The 19,412-nt window shown below is 41.7% G+C and overlaps 2 protein-coding genes across 2 annotated transcripts; one reads left to right on the top strand and one right to left on the bottom strand.

The window, feature by feature from the left end:
- Nucleotides 1–10,664: 10,664 nt before the first annotated feature.
- purba (purine-rich element binding protein Ba) lies at nucleotides 10,665–13,811 on the bottom strand. The gene has a single exon (XM_034216639.1). It carries the CDS (start codon nucleotides 13,800–13,802, stop codon nucleotides 12,840–12,842), a length of 963 nt encoding a protein of 320 aa, XP_034072530.1. The 5' UTR covers nucleotides 13,803–13,811; the 3' UTR covers nucleotides 10,665–12,839.
- Nucleotides 13,812–14,329: 518 nt separating this feature from the next.
- LOC117546417 (histone H2A.V) lies at nucleotides 14,330–16,625 on the top strand. The gene is made up of 5 exons (XM_034216637.1): nucleotides 14,330–14,555; nucleotides 15,533–15,610; nucleotides 15,702–15,815; nucleotides 15,922–16,051; nucleotides 16,244–16,625. Exons 1-5 carry the CDS (start codon nucleotides 14,553–14,555, stop codon nucleotides 16,303–16,305), a joined length of 387 nt encoding a protein of 128 aa, XP_034072528.1. The 5' UTR covers nucleotides 14,330–14,552; the 3' UTR covers nucleotides 16,306–16,625.
- The last annotated feature ends 2,787 nt before the right edge of the window (nucleotides 16,626–19,412 follow it).

Below are 19,412 nucleotides of genomic sequence, written 5' to 3'. Positions count from 1 at the left end.
GGTATAGCTATACAATTTCTGTGCATTTTTTATTGTAAACACATGTTTTAATCTCTAAAGTAGGTTGATGGTTTTTCCATTTCTGTCAAAAGGAAGACAGCTACGGCTTTCTATCTTGTAAATATTTCCCACCTGATTTTAATGGCTCCCATACAGGCTTTGTGAGTTACCTTGAGGTTGCACCCCTGTGTGGAGGAGGGAGAGTGACAAGTGAATTTAACATAAAATATGTTACTAGGGAGGAGGGTTCTGCAAGATAAAAAAAATAAACAAGGTGTGCACAGGTGTGTGATTGCACAGCAGTTTAGTCATATCCAGTCGAAATGTCGTTGCTGATAACCTTGTAAAAATAAATTATGATATATGGTATATCAGACAAGTCAAAGGTCACACTCGTTTGCCAATTTTAAGGGCCCAGCTTTAGCTAAAAGTAATGAAGTAAAACAGCTCTGCAATAATTATTATAAGTATTTGTTTCAATGACTCACTGTTGAGTAACTAAGTTAATTTACTCAAGTACTATACTTATACAATTCTGAGATACTTGTACTTTACTTGAGTATTTCAATGTTTTGCTAATTTGTACTTTGACTCCACTACAATTATTTAATACCTTTATTTACTCTACTAACCCTGTAATCAACCCTTAATTAAAACTAACTGCACCTTTACCAGCTTTGATAACACTTTAATGATCAATAATTATAAAGAAAACATATAATATATAGTATAATTCTGAAATGGGCTAATCTGCATAATGAGCACTTTCACTGTTGGTACTTTAAGTATATTTTGATGCTAATACTTTTGACTAACATTTTAAATGCAGGACTTTTACTTGTAACAGAGTATTTCTACCCTCTGGTACTTCTACTTTCACTCAAGAGCACGATCTGAGTACTTCTCCCACCTCTGCCAATACCCTGCAAGAACATGCAATAAATTACCCTCGAGAGTGCATTTCCATTCCTTGAAAATAAGATGGCTCTACATGCTCCCACGTGCCTTCATGCACGGGCCCCCATCAGAGTCCTTGCCTTCAGGGGCCTCTCTCACTGCAGGTGAGATTAACAGGTTGTGTTAGCTCCACGGTCACTTGAGCTCTGCTGCAGGCATGTGGCATTTTTGTGGTATTGCCATTCTGGCTAATAGTTGATAGAGAATTGAATGGTTGCAAAAAAGAGGAGGTTTTGCAATTCATTCGCAATTTAAGGTTCATTCGAATGTGTGTATTGTGGACCCTTGTATTTTGCAGTAGAAAGGGTGTTGTCAGAAATGTTATGGTTAAATTGGCTTAAATGTATGTACGTGTGTTTGTTTCTCAAACCTATAAGGTGTTTTTTTTTTTTTTTTTAAATGCTATGACTCCTCAGTGGAAGCCAAAGCCATTTGTGATGACATTCATTTTATTTTATCCTTTCTTATCGAGGTCACAATTTAAAGTATGGCTAGGTAACATTAGAGATGCCAGCATCAGTAAGTTCGATTTTTTTCCATCCATCCATCTTCTCCCGCTTATCCGTGGTCGGGTCGCGGGGGTAGCAGTTCCAGCAGAGAGCCCCAAACTTTCTTTTCCCTGGCGACATCAACCAGCTCTGACTGGGGGATCCCAAGGCGCTCCCAGGCCAGCGAAGAGATATAATCCCTCCACCTGGTCCTAGGTCTACCCCTTGGTCTCTTCCCAGCTGGACGTGCCTGGAACACCTCCCTAGGGAGGCGCCCAGGTGGCATCCTAACTAGGTGCCCGAACCACCTCAACTGGCTCCTTTCGACGCGAAGGAGGAGCGGCTCAACTCCGAGTCCCTCCCTGATGACCGAACTTCTCACCTTATCCCTAAGGGAGACACCAGCCACCCTGCGGAGAAAACCCATCTCGGCCGCTTGTATCCGCCATCTCGTTCTTTCGGTCATGACCCATCCTTCATGACCATAGGTGAGGGTAGGAACGAAAATGGCCCAGTAGACAGAGAGCTTTGCCTTCTGACTCAGCTCCCTTTTCGTCACAACGGTGCGGTAAAGCGACTGCAGTACCGCTCCCGCTGCTCCGATTCTCCGGCCCATCTCACGCTCCATTGTTCCCTCACTCGAGAACAAGACCCCGAGATACTTGAACTCCTTCACTTGGGGTAAGGACTCATTCCCTACTTGAAGTGGACAGTCCATCGGTTTCCTGCTGAGAACCATGGCCTCAGATTTGGAGGTGCTGATCCTCATCCCAGCCGCTTCACACTCGGTTGCGAACCGATCCAGTGAGTGCTGAAGGTCGCAGACCGATGAAGCCATTAGAACCACATCATCTACAAAAAGCAGTGGTGCAATCCTTAGTCCACCGAACTGCAGACCCCCTCCCCATGACTACGCCTCGAAATCCGATCCATGTATATTACAAACAGGATTGGTGACAAAGCGCAGCCCTGGCGGAGGCCAACCCTCACCGGAAATGGGTCCGACTTACTGCCGAGGACCCGGACACAGCTCTCGCTTTGGGAGTACAGAGATTGGATGGCCCTGAGTAGAGACCCCCTCACCCCATACTCCCGCAGCACCTCCCACAGTAACTCCCTGGGAACTCGGTCATACCCCTTCTCCAAGTCTATAAAACACATGTAGACCGGATAAGCGTACTCCCAGGCCCTCTCCAGGATCCTTGCGAGAGTAAAAAGCTGATCCGTCGTTCCACGACCAGGACGGAATCCGCATTGTTCCTCCTCAATCTGAGGTTCGACAATCGGCTTGACCCTCCTTTCGAGTACCTTAGAGTAAACTTTCCCGGGGAGGCTGAGTAGTGTGATGCCTCTGTAATTGGCACACACCCTCTGATCCCCCTTTTTAAAAAGGGGAACCACCACCCCGGTCTGCCACTCCTTCGGTACTGTTTCCGACTTCCACGCAACGTTGATGAGACGTGTCAACCATGACAGTCCCTCAACACCCAGAGCCTTCAGCATTTCCGGGCGGATCTCATCCACCCCCGGGGCTTTGCCACTGTGGAGTTGTTTGACGACCTCAGTGACCTCCCCCCGGGAGCTTGGTGTTGATCCCCCGTCATACTCCAGCTCTGCCTCTAACATAGAGGGCGGAGTTGTCGGGTTCAGGAGTTCCTCAAAGTGTTCCTTCCAACGCCCTAACACTCCATCAGTTGAGGTCAACAACGTCCCATCCTTACTGTACACAGCTTGGATGGTTCCCTGCTTCCCCCTCCTGAGGTGTCGGACAGTTTTCCAGAACAACTTTGGTGCCGCCCGAAAGTCCTTCTCCATGTCTTCTCCGAACTTCTCCCACACCCGCTGCTTTGCCTCGGCCACGGGTGAGGCTGCTGCCCTTCGGGCCTGTCGGTACCTTGCAACTGCCTCGGGAGTCCCCCGGGATAACAAATCCCTGAAGGCCTCCTTCTTCAGTCGGACGGCTTCCCTGACCACCGGTGTCCACCAGGAGGTTCGAGGGTTACCGCCCCTTGAGGCACCTAGGACCTTGAGACCACAGCTCCCCGCCGCGGCTTCGGCAATAGAAGCTTTGAACACCGACCACTCTGGTTCAATGTCCCCAAGTTCGATTTTTTAAATCACCCAATTAGTTATCATGATAAACAGCTAAATTATCTTCTAACTTGGATTATAATAAATATAGACATTTTTATTCATTGGGATAAACCCCTTGAGATGCACCATCTCGTTTTCAAGGGGGTCCCGACAATGGCAACAACTTACAGACATACATAAACAAAAAGACAAAATGCAAAACATGACACACAAGACAAACCACATACAGTCTGTTAAGTACAATTCAAGCAATGCATACAATCATTACAATTTGAGAGACAGTCGAGCAAATCAGTTTCATCAATATCAGTTTCATTAATAACAAGTACAGACCAGTTGAAAGTGAGATGATAATGCATGTTTAAACATACGCAATGATGCAAGAGATCTAATAGCAGCAGGTAAAGTATTCCAGTCTGTTGGGGCTTTGAACATGAACGCTCTTCTGCCAATCAATTTTGCAGAGGGGACAGAGAAATAAATCTGATCAGAATGTCTAACTTGATGATTTGGCGAGTAGGGTACAAAATACTGCTTTAAATAAGGGGGATAGTTAAGATAAATGCATTTAAATATCAGCTGAAGCCAATGCGTGTGTCTTCTTACATTTAAAGAAGGTAATAACCATTTAAGTTGGTTATACATTGTGCAGTGATGTGTACGAAAAGGACAACCAAGAACAAATCTGCATAGTCTGTTGTAGGCTATGTTGAGTGGAGCAAGATCTGATTTATGTGCATTTTCGTAGACAACATCACAATAGTCCATAATCGGAAGAATAAGTTGAGAAGCAATTCTCTTTCGGACACTCAGCGTAAAACAATTGCGAGAGCGGTGTAAAACACAGATTCCGTAATTTACTTTTTGTATTACATGCTTTATATGTAGTTTAAATGAAAGTTCAGAGTCTAGCCATACACCAAGATATTTAAAGCTATCAACTTTATGCAGAGAAGTGCCATCCTTACATGTTATTACTACATTAGGTTTGGATTTGAGCTTCTGCCTGGTACCAAAGACCATGGTATACGATTTTGTTTTGTTAAGCAGTAGTTTATTGTATGATAGCCAGTCCTGTAAGATATTAAAATCCGATTGAAGAGAGATCTGAATTTGTGAAAAATCAGATTTGGATGTATATATGACAGTGTCATCAGCATAAAGGTGAGTACAACAATTAATGAGACAAGAAGATAAATCATTTATGTAAATAGAGAACAGAAGTGGGCCCAGAGTTGATCCCTGGGGTACACCCTTTTGTTGGATCAACAGGTCAGACTGTTTTCCATTAACAACCACACATTGCTTTCTACTGTGAAGGTACGAGTTAAACCATAACACTGTATTATTAGAAAGGCCAATGCCGTGAAGTTTATCCAAGAGCAGATATCGATCAACGAAATCAAAGGCTTTTGTCAAGTCAATAAAAATGGCACCTGTGAATTCACCATCATCTGCAGCAGAGTACAAGTCATTCGTAAATTTAAGTAGGGCAGTTGTTGTGGAGTGATTAGGCCTGAAAACAGATTGAACCGGAGATAAAATATTATAAGTATTGAGATAATGTGACAGTTGATTATAAATTATTTTCTCCAAAACTTTGGAAATAGAACAGATTATGGAGATTGGTCTATAATTATTTGTATCAAGTAAATCACCACCTTTATGCAGTGGAATGATGTGTGCACATTTCCAAATAGTCGGCAACTCACAGGTGGACAAAGACAGGTTGAACAAATCAGCAAGTGGGTACATGAGAATATGGGACGCCAATTTTATGAACCTGTTTTCTATACCATCGAGTCCTGCACTGCCATCCACTTTTAATTCTGTGATAGCATTATGAACTTCGTGTGATAGAATCTTCTTGAAAGAAAAATAACTGTTGCAGTATGAGTTACTATTAGAAATACCAGTCGTCAAATAGGAGTCAGATAGTAGTGTGGAACATACATTAACGAAATGCTGATTAAATATTTGGGCAATGGGTAATGGGTCATGAATTATTGTATCAGCAGTTCTTATTTTATTAATAGAATGTTTACCTGATTTATTTAAAATAGATTTAATTTTAGTCCAAATAATGCTCTCACAGAGGCTGTTTCGTCTTCCGAACATTCAGATTGAGGGAGAAGAGATACAGGGGCAGAGAGGCAACAGAGATGTGATTGTGTATCCCGCACTGGGCTGCATCTCTGAGCAGTTATGTGGAATCGAGCTGATCATTTCCTACACTCATGCATGAGAATTGGATGACGCTGTGTCCTGCAACTAGAAAATGTAGTTTGCCTGAGTGTGCAGCGAGCATTCCTCACACATAGCAACACGGCTAAACATAGCGCAGAATCTCCCTCATTCACCACAAAAACAATAAAGAACAAGGGGATATTTGCTTGGAAGACGCGGAATCCCCGGCTGCTCTGGTCCAGATTGTTCCCTCACACTTTCCTCTCCATCCTCTTCCTCCACCTATACCTTCTCCATCAACTCTGTCTTATTTATCCTACTTTCATTTCTCTTTACCACAATACCTTTTTCTGCCTCCCTTTTTGGGTTTCTTAAATCCTCTGCTTGTGGATTCTTTCAGGCAAGACAGAAAACACATCAGAGAAATGTTTATGCTGCTGTTTGGTTTAAGTGAATAGGAATGACTTCCTGCTGAGTATTTCCCTTTATTTAGTTGAAACTTTACCCATGCACAACATCGATGGTCCTTTTACTTATGAAAGTCTGATAAATACTATATTATGGTGATCATTCTGTTTTGGTCAAGCATCAGAACACACAGATGACTGACTATGTCTGGTGCATCTAACCGAATGTTCCCAGAAGATTAATGCAAAATCAGCATTTGGTGTTTCTTGTAGCTCCCTTGCTGAGTAAGCAATGAATTATTCGTAGTTATGTCCTTGGTTTCTGTCCTTTGTCTCTCAGCCACTTTCCCACTTCCTCAAATCAGAACGTTGTCATTTGCTTTTTTTTTCACCACCAGTGTACTAAGATGTCTACTGCTTTGTACAATACTTTCTGATCAATGCAGGTGTACCAATTTGTTCAACTTTTAGAGACTTTAGCATATGAGCAATACTCTTGTAACTTTTCATATGATGAGGATGTGATTTACTGTAAATTGCTACAATGAATGTATTCTTGCAGTGGCAAACATAAAGACTGGAGTAGTTGGAACTTGTGTTGGAAAATGGGTTCAAACTGAAGACAATGTGTTTCTTTCTCCATTTACCACACTCAAAAACAACTTTCCATGGTCATGATTTACTGATGGGAAGCATGGATGCATTTAGCTGATTGTGTGTTATTGGGTTTATTTGATACCCCACCGCCCATCGAGATCAAATCCTGAGCCTTCATACCTCTAACTCCTCGTCTGCTCAGAATGACGGATGGGCAGCTTAGGCAACAGGCTCTGCATGGTATTACGTACCCTTGAGCATGTCCTCTCTACACACTCTTTATCACTTAGCACTCAGAGAGGTCACAGAGGCTGTGTGTAACGCAGAAGGGAGAGAGATTTGCACATTTATGTGAATGAAAGTGCGTGTGTGTGCATTAAATGAGAAAATAAGTTTGTGAATCACGCAGCAGAGGATATAGCGTCATCAAAACACCTCATAACGCACTGATGTTGTGAAAGTTTTACAACATCAGTGCGTTATGAGGTCTGTTGATGACACTCGGTGTTTCTCAATGTCGAGGAAGGCTGCTCCAGAGCCACTATTTCAAGGATGCTACGTCATCGAGTCCCGCCGAAGGACTGTTCCAATGTCCAGGATACTTGGAATTCTACCGAGGCCGGCGTACTTAGTTGCGGGAAATTTCGAGGCTGCACATGTTAAAATCCCCGCAATGCTTTGCGCACGGACCAATTTCCCAAAATGTATTTGCGGAAAATGTAAGGCGGGGCCTCTCATATGATGCACACCTGCACACTTGCTAGCCTGTTCCATTTTTCGTTTTTTCCGAGGCTAAGAGGTATTCTTGCCTCGCTTCTTAAGGAACTCACAATTATATTTGTAGCAATGACGTCGTCGTCATTGGAGAACGCACGCATCCAACTAGAAAATCACAGTTTAGCAATCCCTCTGTGATATTGAGTGGCAATCTATGGTGGCAATAGTCAGCATAGACTTTTATTCGAGCTATGGTGGAATGCAGGTAAGCAGTCCTTGTGGAGAGCTAATGCAACAGAGACCATTAACTGACTTGCAATCTTAATTGACTATCATCTGACAATGACTTAAATTAGCTCATAAACTGTGTCTTTGTGAAACAATCCGTTCTTAGATATTGTATCCCAATTACATTGTTTAGTTTTTATATTGCTAATTTCAAAATTGAGCGTATCACTTAAGAGGAAGTCATTGCCTGGATATCTGCTGGCTACATTGGAGCCAACAACACTTGTCCTCAGAGGTTAATAGTTATCAACCAATAGCTGATGGATTCCGAGATTGTTTTCGTGATAATGCAACATCAGTATTCTCTGAGTGAGCACAACTCCATATTTTTTCCCAGCTCTGCTCCATAAGCATCAACCAGTTGAAGAAAGTAACTAAGTACCATTACTCAAGTTCTTTACTGAGGAACGACTTTGACTTGTATATATGTAATTAAATCTGTTCACAATTGGACATAGTTCCAAATCTATACTAAAAGATAGGATTTATATCCATCGGGTAGCCTGAAACACGGCTAAGAATTATGCTGCTTTGACTTGTTCTCCCCTAATTCCCCAAATAGTTTAAGTTTTGAATTGTTGAAGGGGACTGACTCTCAAAAAGCATCTTCAATTAGATTCACATTACTTTAGTGTTTTTGGAAAGCTCAGTAAGATTGTGGAGTTGATCCATAGTAGAATGAGATCCGTAAGGGCTCTGCAAAACTTTATTTATTTGTTATTCTTAATTTGGAGTCAAATATTGAAGGACAGTTTGACTTTTTTGAATATAATGTCATCTTTATTAATTATTTTTGAAGAATTATTTGCCTTTGATAACCTCTTATACATCTGTACTCCACAACAGGAGGTAGAGCAGTCGTCCAGCAGGCGGAAGGTCATTGGTTTGATCCACAGCCGGGAGTTCTGCGGGGCCCAGGATCCAGAATCCCTGCAAGGTTCTGAATCCTAAATCAGTGTGAGCGTGCGTGCAAATGTTTATCGCTCCAGATGAGCAATAGCTCCTTGTACGGTAGCCTCTTCCCCTGGTGTCTGAATGTGTATGTGAACGGGTAAATTCTGGCTTGTGTTGAAGCATAAAGCACTTGAGTGGTGCTACAATTATAAAGTGCTATATAAATGCAGTCCATGCACTATTTCTGACTTTAAAAAGTAAAATTAGATAAGAATTAACTATATTTTCATTTTACTAGAGTACATGAACTGATATGACTAAATGTATCTCAGCTGACTGTCAAAAAACACTTACATTCAGAGTAATGTTTAGAAGATACAGAACAAATAGTGTTTTGAATAACCAGTAAGGTGTACTTACTTATTTACTTGTATATACAGTCTGTACATGTGCGCAGAAGTAGGCAAAGTATACAATGCATAATAAGTAAAGGCAATATTAAGATATTCTTTACTAAATAAAAAGCTAAAAATGATTAATGTGTATACAATAGGTCATTTACACAGAAAAGGTTAAAAGGTTTTGTTATGCGACAGCTAAAATGACTCACTAGTTTCTTGTGGTAGGGCAAATCCATAGAAAGGTGATGTGTCTGTCTTTTAACTGAAATCTGTGTGAAACCTTTGCTTTAAGTTGTAGTCAGCTGTTTTTTCTGTGAATCATCCTCCCTCTGAGGTGGTTGATGGACTAGGTTCATTCCAGTTCCTCTAAAATAAAACAGCTCACTGACACCTTCCCTGTCTGGCCTTCCACACGTTGCCCTGTCGACCTGCATCATGTAGGCCTCTACACAGCAGAGGGTTATATCGAGGTTTCCAATAAACCTTGAAGGATACACTGGCCTCTAGCTGTCCTGCTTCCTGAACCTCCTGTTTAACGGATGCGGCAGGAGTTGTGACACTCAAGACTGTATAAGATTTTACATATGTGGTGGAAGAAGTATTGATATCTTCAACTTAAGTAAAAACAGTAATTGTGTGCATTCAAAATCTTTGTTAAGTACAGTTCTTTTTTCTCAACTCTTGAAAAAGCTACTGCAAGCATAGTTTTATTTTATCAAACTGCTTCGGCGATGATACTTTTCAGTCATGGGATGGGAAGTGCCTAAGTATATTTACTCAAGGGCCGTTTAAAGTTAAGAAGTAATTAAACTACAAAGTATGTTTCGCATTTTATAGCAGGATCTTCTGGTAGGTATTTCAATCTTCTGATACTATACACTTCTACTTAACTACACCACAAAAACATTGGTCTCTTTAAACTTGTCAGCTTGATTTAGTTTGAGACGAAAGGACGTAAAAGTATTTAATCTTTCTCAAAGCATGAACTTGATAGGATCAGAGAAACAGATTTGCTTTTTTCTTCTGTCTTCTACCATTGTCTGGATATCGAATATTTGTTAGCAGTGAATATTAAATGTTTAAAACTAGCTACACCTTCAGGACGTACCATAGTGAAACATTTAAGATTCTAAAATGCAAACGTATCATTAGCGTGATCATGTAATAAATAATACATTAGTCATGGAGGGGTTTAATGCAGAACATGATTATTAATTTTGATAGTTTAAGCACATTGTTAAAAAAAATAGACATATTTCCGTGATTTAGAGGTTATTGAATGCTTTTACTTGTTATGGAGTACTTTTACATTTTTGTACTTTCACCTCATCCACCAGTTTGTTTCAGGGAATGAAAGCCTGGTGCATTTTACACTTACTCAGTTGCTTATGAAATAATGTGGAAATAGTAATTATGTTGAAGCAAATGTTTTGATTATCCCGTTAAAGAGGCACTTATATTATACGCAAGCATGGATACGTATTTTTCACCTTTTTATGGACAACATTAATTGCAAAAACTAAATGCGTGTCAATCACAAAGACCCAAACTGTTGCATCACACATTTGTTGCAGAGATCCTGTAAAGAAAGTGACCTCCACCCCGAGGTGGGGAGGAGAAAAACACCACACCTCTCCTGAGCAAAAACCTTTTTTATTTCTTGTTGAAAGGAACTCGGTAGAATATTACAGCAGAACACACATGACTGAAACAGCTGTCATTTCACGTAACACAGCACAGGAAGAAGGATGTAGTTCAATCTCATGTGTAATATTATATATAGTATATTTATAGAAAAGAAGAAAAAAACTATTGCTCCCATGTGTTAACCTTTTTCATAAGGCATTTCTCTGCTGTGTTAAAGTGGGTCAAATACAATTCAACGAGAGATTTACACACCAAAGGAAGTGGGACAATGAAAGTAACATTCCCCAAAGCACAGAGACTTTGTGGCTTTTTTTTTATATCAGGCTGAGAAGTAAACTTAAAATGTTTCCATTGCAAGAAATACAACTTTAAACCGCTCTCAAAAATGGATAAATCCCATCATACAGTAATCAGAATATGCTAAATTAAAGAACACAAGGCAGCTCTGCATAAGAGCATGCATGCAGAAATAATCATATTTTTAAAAAGGAGCACTGAAGACAAATGTCAATGATTGCAAGTTTTTGTTTGCGTCATATGGCAACTGATGGAAAGCCAATTTGTGACAAAACATGGTTAAAACGAGTGGATTGAAACAAGGGGACAACTTGATGCTTTGTAAAGTGAACTGGAGTGCTGAGTGTTTGCTGAGAAACTACTTCAGTGAAGTTGCTTCTAGAAATTGCTATAACATACTTTGTTATCAATTTGTTTGTACTCTTCTTAATTTCCTCTAAGGAATAAAATAAATGTTAGGAAAAAAGCAGGTATGAAATATCACCCTGGACAGTTGCATCCAAGTTTAGTGTTTTAAATAAGCCACTTTAGGCAGCATTATCTAATAAATGTCTCATAATTCCAAGACATCTTTTAATATATCTCTTTTGAAAAATAATTAAATCTATACTTGATCATTAAGTAAGTAAATCTCTTCCAGTATTTTTTTTTTTAAGGTAACAGCTTTGTTTTCCAAGAGGACCTAATTTCTTTCTTACAATCAGACTGAATATTGCTTCAATAATGGTCTGAGTTCAAGAATAAAGGATCCAAATGGTGCGCCTTAAATAATAGCTCAAGCCCGGCATATTAAGATTTAACTGGAAAAATTGCGACGGGTGCTAAAGGCCCGAGCTCACCGTGCCCCCTATGATGAAAAGGTCACAGGGGTGAAACGTGGGCCTGCATCTATGAAACATCATCAGTTGCCACAGACGTCTCGACTGCAGCACCTGGCTGACCAGATCTGCAGCCAGAACCTCTTAAGGATGACGCACAGGCACAGGAAATGCTAATATACTCAGGAATACAGATTGGACTAGCCAGCCCTGAGACAAAACGAGCCACGCGTGAGGAGGCCCACGTATCAGCTATCGGAGCAGGAGGTTAGCACCGGAGGGATGCCCAGGAGGGAGGGGGGGGGGGGGGGGGGGGGGGGGCAGGAGGTCGTTTGGAGTCAAATGGACTGTCCAGAGAATCCAAATGATAAATGTGCTTGTAACAGATCACCTTATGGGACCTCGCTGGGCTTAGTGGATGTCCTGAGAGGCAGAGGATTCCCTCTATAGCTGAGAGCGTGGCTCTGGGTGTTGTGGGTCTGTCTGGGCAAGCCATTTGTTACAAGTCACTTTAGACGAAAAAACGCACACAGAACCATGGTGAGTGATGCGGACGCTCTGTCTCATTCCCACTCTGCTCCTGCTGGTATGAGTATGTCACACTTCCTTATTATCATAACACAGACTACAGGTCAGCCCCAGATGAGCTCTCACCATTGGAGGTGGGTCTGGTAACCTATAGACCTGTATCTCTTGAGTACTGTCAAACTTAATTTGCTGGGCTACATGTGAGGTTATCAAATACAAAGTTAATATATATTTTATATAGATATATATCTAAACATGTTATATCAATGGGGGATCTCATACAGGAGCTGACTACTGCAGTCCCCACTCATTTAGCTATAACATCCATCTAAACTTTAGGACATGATTCTCTTATATAGACAGTAATTTCTCAGTCAAATATATATATATCTTTTTGTTTTACTCCGTTGTTGTAGCATTTTTCGATTCGTCATGCACAGAATAGTCGTTGCTCTCTCTTGTTTATCGCCAGGCTTTGCATCATGTTGTCAGCTTCATCACAATATAGCCACCTCTCCATCAATCGTCTTCCACGTCGTCGCCCTCTGATTCCTCTCCAGGTGTCCTCTCGTACATCTTATCCCGGTGCCGCTCCTGGATCTCTTTCATTTCCTCGGCGTAGCGGCTGAATGCTCCCCCGAACTTGCTCCACGCCTTGAAGGGGATGGTTATAGAGTTTCTGTAACTGGGCTTCACTTCGCTCACCCGCAAGAAAACTCCGTACTTGTTGGACCCCACGTCAAAGAAGAAGCGCTTGGAGTCCACCATGATCGAGGTGCCCTCTGGAAGCTCGCTGTAGCCCCCGGCCCCTCCGCCGCCGGACAGCTCCTCCTCATCACCCCCGTAGTCGTCTATCAACTTGGCCAACGCGTCGCGGAACTCTATTAAGCCTTGGGCCGGGAGTGCGATGGTTTGTCCGGACTGGAGACCAGCACCGGGGATGCCACCCGCTCCAACTCCGAAACCGGGGCCTCGGTTGACGGTCTGTCGGATCCGGAGAAACCGACCCCGCTGGTTCTCCTTGAGGTCGAGGTAGTATTTACGGTTCTCACGCACCAGGAACTCGCTTTTCAAGGCCCGTCTAGGCCCGGTGTCATCCCCGCCGGATGATTGAGCGATCTGCTCCGGGGTGCTAGGCCCAAGCTGGGCGTAGTGCTCTATGAAATCCCCCAGGTAGTCGCGGAACTCTGCCGCAACTGACATAGACAGGGTCAGCCGACTTTTAGAGCCCCCTGCGCCGACCTCGGCGATTTTGATGAACCGGCCTTTGGCGTTCTGCTTTACATCCAGGTAGAAGCGTTTGTTCTGAATGTCCAGCCGCTTCGAGGCCAGCTCCTGGGTCTCCGTTTCCCGCTGGTAATGCTGAAATCCTGCACCTCCTGCACCTCCTGCACCTCCTCCACCTCCTGCACCTCCTCCACCTCCACCTCCGCCGCTGCCACCACCACCACCGCGCTCACTGCCACTGTCCCCATCCGCCATCTTCGCCACCAGCAGCCCGTTTCTCTGCGTATCTTTGACCCCCACCCCCTCGCTTGCAGAGCTCACTGAGGAAACCGGACAGATGGCTTTGTTGGCCTCTGATTGGCCGCTGCTGCTGTCAAACACACCATTCAGACACAGGGGCTGTGTTTCATTCGCCAGTTTTCCTGTCTGTCATTAAAACGTAACCGCCTTCTGGGTGACATTCAACTACATGTTGTATTTACAGTACATACTAGCAGGCCCTTACGATTTTGCATTCATGACTAACGAACATTTTTAATGGAGAATTAATCCTTTTGTGAATTTACTGTTGGCACAACCCGTTTTTCAACACAGTCAGCACACAACTATGTATTTTGAATATGTTTTCGTTGTCTTTGTATTTCAGTTCAATAATACATTCCATATACAAAGTCCTAGTTATGTATTTTGTTCATTTTGGGATGGATGGCCCTGGTAGGACAGTACACACAGTGTCCCGCCTACTTGTTGGTTCCGTGTGCAAAGCGGTGCAAAAGGCAGGCACGATGATCTTAGGGTGGGGGATGGGTAAAGGTTCTACAAGCGCTCCTGCAATTGGTCGGGGAAGAGATTCGAAGTAACAACACACATTATCATTGGCTGTCTAAACTCCCACGAGGGGTCGCATGCGAAAGATTTTCGAAAGGGTTTATTGTTTCTTTGCTTTCGGGAGCCGAAATTGTTTGCTATCTTCTCAGTTCTGCAATCAAATAACGACACGGAAAAATGGTATGTGCGCTTTGGTTACTGATAAATGCTTTACACAGGACGTCGTTAAAGTTGTACTGTAATTAATGTGCCACAGTATAAAGTGCTGCTTTGTATTTGAACTGAGAAAATTTGAACAGAAGATGTGTGGTTAAAAAAAAGCTTCATAAAGAGCTAACTGTCAGCTAACATGTTAGCATTTACGGCAGCTCGAGAAGTCCGAGTTTTGTTGTTTTTCCCCCCTAAAATGTAATACTATATTTGCTGATAAACGGAGAGTTGCTGTTTCGCAAAAGCGGGGGGGGGGGAGGGTTATGGTTATTAGAAGTGTAACAGTTAAACTTGTATTCGTAGGAGTGTTTTTCACCCTGTTTATCCTCTGAACGGTGGATTAGCATCCATTAGCAAGCTAAGTTAGGCTATTTCATTAGCTTAACGGTTGGTTAGCCATAAATAAGTCTGTTAACTATTAGGAAGGCGTAACATCGTCATTGTGTTTTTTTGTATCTGAGGGTCGGACTTAAGGAGGCAAATGTACTAACTGATGGAAATTTTGAATGAAAACTAAAAGCGGCGTGTTTGTCGCGGGATCACGGGCAGCCTCTGTGTTCTGTGTCTAACTGTCGTTTTAAATCAAATTTCCCACCTTTTTTCGGGTTATTTCATGCTTTCATGCATGTTGTTATTTCCGGTGAGCCGTTAACGCATTTGTTGGGTTTTGTGTGATTGGCGGGAAAGCAATAACAGTGTCACCGGCCATCTGTAACGTTACCTGTTGAGGCGCTTTTGTAATTGAAACACTTCATGGGCGAATGTTTTGTTTTGCACATTCCTCTGCCTACTAACTTTAAAACAGGGCTGTACTTTCTTTTTAATGCAGAACCCATTTTTAGGAAATCTAAACATCACATCCCAACACAGCTGGGTCTTCTTTAGCTTGTCTTGTCTGATTTCTTGTTACATGTTTTATTCATTAAATCCTGAAATGACCCATACAGGCTGGTGGCAAGGCAGGAAAGGACAGTGGCAAAGCCAAGGCTAAGGCAGTGTCTCGATCCCAGAGGGCTGGACTACAGGTAATTTTCAATCTTTATATGTTGGTCTTTGGCACATTATTTCTTCTCTTTGTTCATCTCGATTCATTGCTTCATGTTTCTTTCCTGCCAGTTCCCAGTGGGTCGTATCCATAGGCACTTAAAGACTCGCACAACCAGCCATGGTCGTGTAGGAGCCACAGCAGCTGTGTACAGTGCAGCTATCCTTGAGTACCTCACAGCTGAAGTAAGTTTTCCCCATTTTATTTTTGCATGTTAGTGGTTAACCATCACACAGTGTTTCTGTGTGCGAGGGTGATGTTTGTATTCATATCTGTACTTTTTGTTCTTAGGTACTAGAGTTGGCAGGCAATGCCTCCAAGGACTTGAAGGTGAAGCGTATCACACCCCGTCACTTGCAGTTGGCCATCCGTGGTGATGAGGAGTTGGACTCCCTCATCAAGGCAACAATTGCTGGAGGAGGTGAGATTACAGTTTGCAAAGACATTATTTCAGATTATTTTTTTCCTTGTTCTTTCACGTTTTTATTCATATTGTTTGTTTCTTGATGTCCGTACGCTCTGCTAAATCTGTTCTACTGCAGTTGACATTTTTCTGGATGACATTTTTAATGAATCATTTATCTAACCAATGTTTTTCTGGTTTTGTTTTCAGGTGTCATTCCCCACATCCACAAATCCCTCATTGGGAAGAAGGGCCAGCAGAAGACAGCATAAATGCCATGTTGACCAGAAATTTCGGGGCTTGGGCTTTGATGGGACCAGGAGTTCACATTTTTTCTTTTTTGTTATTAATATTTTAGCCAACAAAGAGTGATTGTTAGGATTTGTGTTGTAATATTTCCCCATAACTAGATAACAAAAATACAGAAAACCCCTTAATGGCAAAAAAAACCTTTGTATGTTATTGTAGAACGTTTGACTGGGGAGTTCATTTTTATTTCAAATGTTGACCGTGAATTTGTTTGATTGGCCTGGAACTCTGTAATGTTTTATACTGAAAAAAGAAATTGTTAAAAACGTTTTTTATATAAGAATCTTGTTTTGTGGTTATTTTTTTTGGAAGTTACAATATTTACCAAAATACACATTTTTAAAGATGTTTTCCGAAGGCATGTTGGGTTAGGTTAAAGCTCAATTTGAGATCGTGCTTTTTCCACTTTGGAATTACTGAAATATTTTTTTGTACAGATAGTGATGTGTTACGTTTCTTTCATCAAAACAAACAATGATTGAAATAACTTATTGCTACCGTCTGCTACAGTGTTTTGTTTTGGTAGCCCTTCAGCCAACGTATAAAGCTTGAGATGAAGAGTTCTGCGGTGGCTGTGATCAGGTGATTGAGCCTCACTGTAGAGCCATCCATCAAGTGTATTTCACCACTATTTATTTTTTGTACGTACCATTTATATTTGGAAAACATAGATTGTGCTATATCAGTGCCTGGGTGATTCTCTGAATCGGGTGCCCTTTGTGTCCCCCAAGCTTACTTCAAAGATTTTAAATGAAAGGAACAGGGTGTTTTGCATTACAATGTAAAACTAAATATATATATATATTGTTTTATAATAATTAGTTGTCTTTGTAGTAGACAACACACATTTTTGCATGTCATAACAATTGCCAATTATACCAACATTTTGATGCTAATATAATCATATGCGTGTGTACTTTAACAGAAAAAAAACATGAATTATCTATGAAATTGCACTATTGACACACGTCCCCCAGTTTGTTTCAACCCTGTCACGCCATAGATTTGACCCTATTCAAATAATGGATTAGTCCATGTGACATCTGCATTGAGGGAGAAGAAGTCTATTAAGGGATAGGCGGCAAAGAAAGGCAAGTGTCGGTATCTTTTCGTACCTATATTTCATTTTTTTATTGTCAGATTGATATTTTCAAGCTCAACATTTCAACTGTTGTATGAATTAATGATGGTAAACAATTCTTTGGGAAAAATTAAACAATAATTTTGCAAAATATTACAATTTTATGATGTCCTTAAAACCCTTGTGCCCTCCTCGGGCATTTTTGTACATTTTATCTGACTTTTTTTTTTTGATCTGTTACAGCTTCTGGCATGGATTTTTGCAAGAAGTCTTCTTTTGAGTCACATTTTTGAAATCCAATGTCGTTTACTCTTACATGTTTTGTATACTCTCGTGATGCATTTTGCACCCTCTGGACCCCTTCGTGGCAAAAATGTACACGCTCATAATAACTGCTATTAAATACATCAATATTTCTTTAAACTTTTTTTCCCACGAATCACTTGAACAACTTCTAACGTGCTCAAAGCTACCAAACATTCGATAATTTTCAGGATTTTAACCCTTTAAATGCCCGTTTCATTATTTGAATTATTTTCTTTGAGTTCCTCTGAAAGTGGAGAGGACACTGAGGGTCCGGCCCACCATCCACCACCACGGGGGGCTTTCTTCTCACAATCTGTGAGGACACCCTGGTTTTCCCCAGCTCCTGGGAGAACGACCTCCGTTCTTCTCTGTCCCCTCACTGTGGACTGGACCCTCAGTATTCTCTCCACTTTCAGATGAAGGGTCAGAGGAACTCAAAGAAATGCTGGACTCCAGAGAGCATTCAGTGTCAGACCCCCCCTCGAACCTTGTGTCTTCTTCAGATGAGTCCTGCAGCTCACTGGCAGAAGAAGGCTACAAGATTACTTCTGAAGTCTCCTCTGCACTGAAATGCTTCTTCATTTGAGTTCCTTCTCTTTGCTCCAGGTCTTTCTCCTTCTCTGCTCACTAATGAAATCAGCCCTTGGTCAAACTGCATGTTTATCTTTGGCAGCCAGGTGCATAAACACACTAACAGTTGTTTTTAGTTTTTGAGTAATCAAGCAGCTCTTCAAAGACACATCAAAGACATCCCTCAAAAGATGGCCTTTTTTCCCATGGAATGATCCGTGCATGCTTACAGATTCTCACACACACACACACACACACAGAGGGAGGAGAGGTGTGTGCTGGTTGTGCACAGGCCTTGTTCTATCACCTGAGAGAGCACCAGGTCACATGCTGCAGGACCTGCTGGTCTGCTGCTGGAAATGACACACACACACACACACACACCACTCTCGGGGCCCCCTGGTAGTCAAACGGCTCCATAATATAACTGGCAAAAATGTAAGAATTCCATGCATCGGCCTCCAGTGGGAAAATGGTGTAATCTGTTGGAATAGAGTAGAAATATCAAATATCACTACTTGTCTTCTAAATGAAATGCTGACATTACAAAATGCATGGTTTTATACTGCAATGGCAGTGAGATCAAAAAATGTTGTCTGAATGGAAGTCAATGAGGCATTTTTGAGATAAATGAAATAATTAAAATAATGAAACAGGCCTTTAAAGGGTTAAATTCCTGACAATGATTGAATGTTTGGTAGTTTTGAGTACTTAGAACTTGTATATGTGATTCATGAAACAAAAAGTAGAAAGAAATATTGATGTATGATGATTTAATAGAAGTTATTATGGGCGTGTACATTTTTGCCACGAAGGGGTCGAAAGGTTGAAAATTCGAGGAGGGCACAAGGGTTAATCCATGTGGGGCTATGTCTTAGCTAAACAAGGTCATGGCTACTTCAACCCGGTCACATTTCTTATAACAGGGTTGAACTGTTGTGATAGGGTTGAATGTTTGACATTTCTTAGATGACTAAATGGTCATGTCTATCACTCTTACTGTTTTTAAAAAAACGTTTAATATTTTCAGACATCACAATGGGAAAAACAGCAGCAGAGAGGCAAAGAGAGTACAGATAGGAGGGGAAATGATCTCAGGAGTGAGCGCAAGAG

This window comes from Gymnodraco acuticeps, unplaced genomic scaffold, assembly GCF_902827175.1.
Source record: "Gymnodraco acuticeps unplaced genomic scaffold, fGymAcu1.1, whole genome shotgun sequence".
NCBI classification, from domain to species: Eukaryota; Metazoa; Chordata; class Actinopteri; order Perciformes; family Bathydraconidae; genus Gymnodraco; species Gymnodraco acuticeps.
The sequence above is the reverse complement of the archived record's forward strand: the minus strand, read 5'-3'. Positions and strand labels throughout refer to the sequence as shown.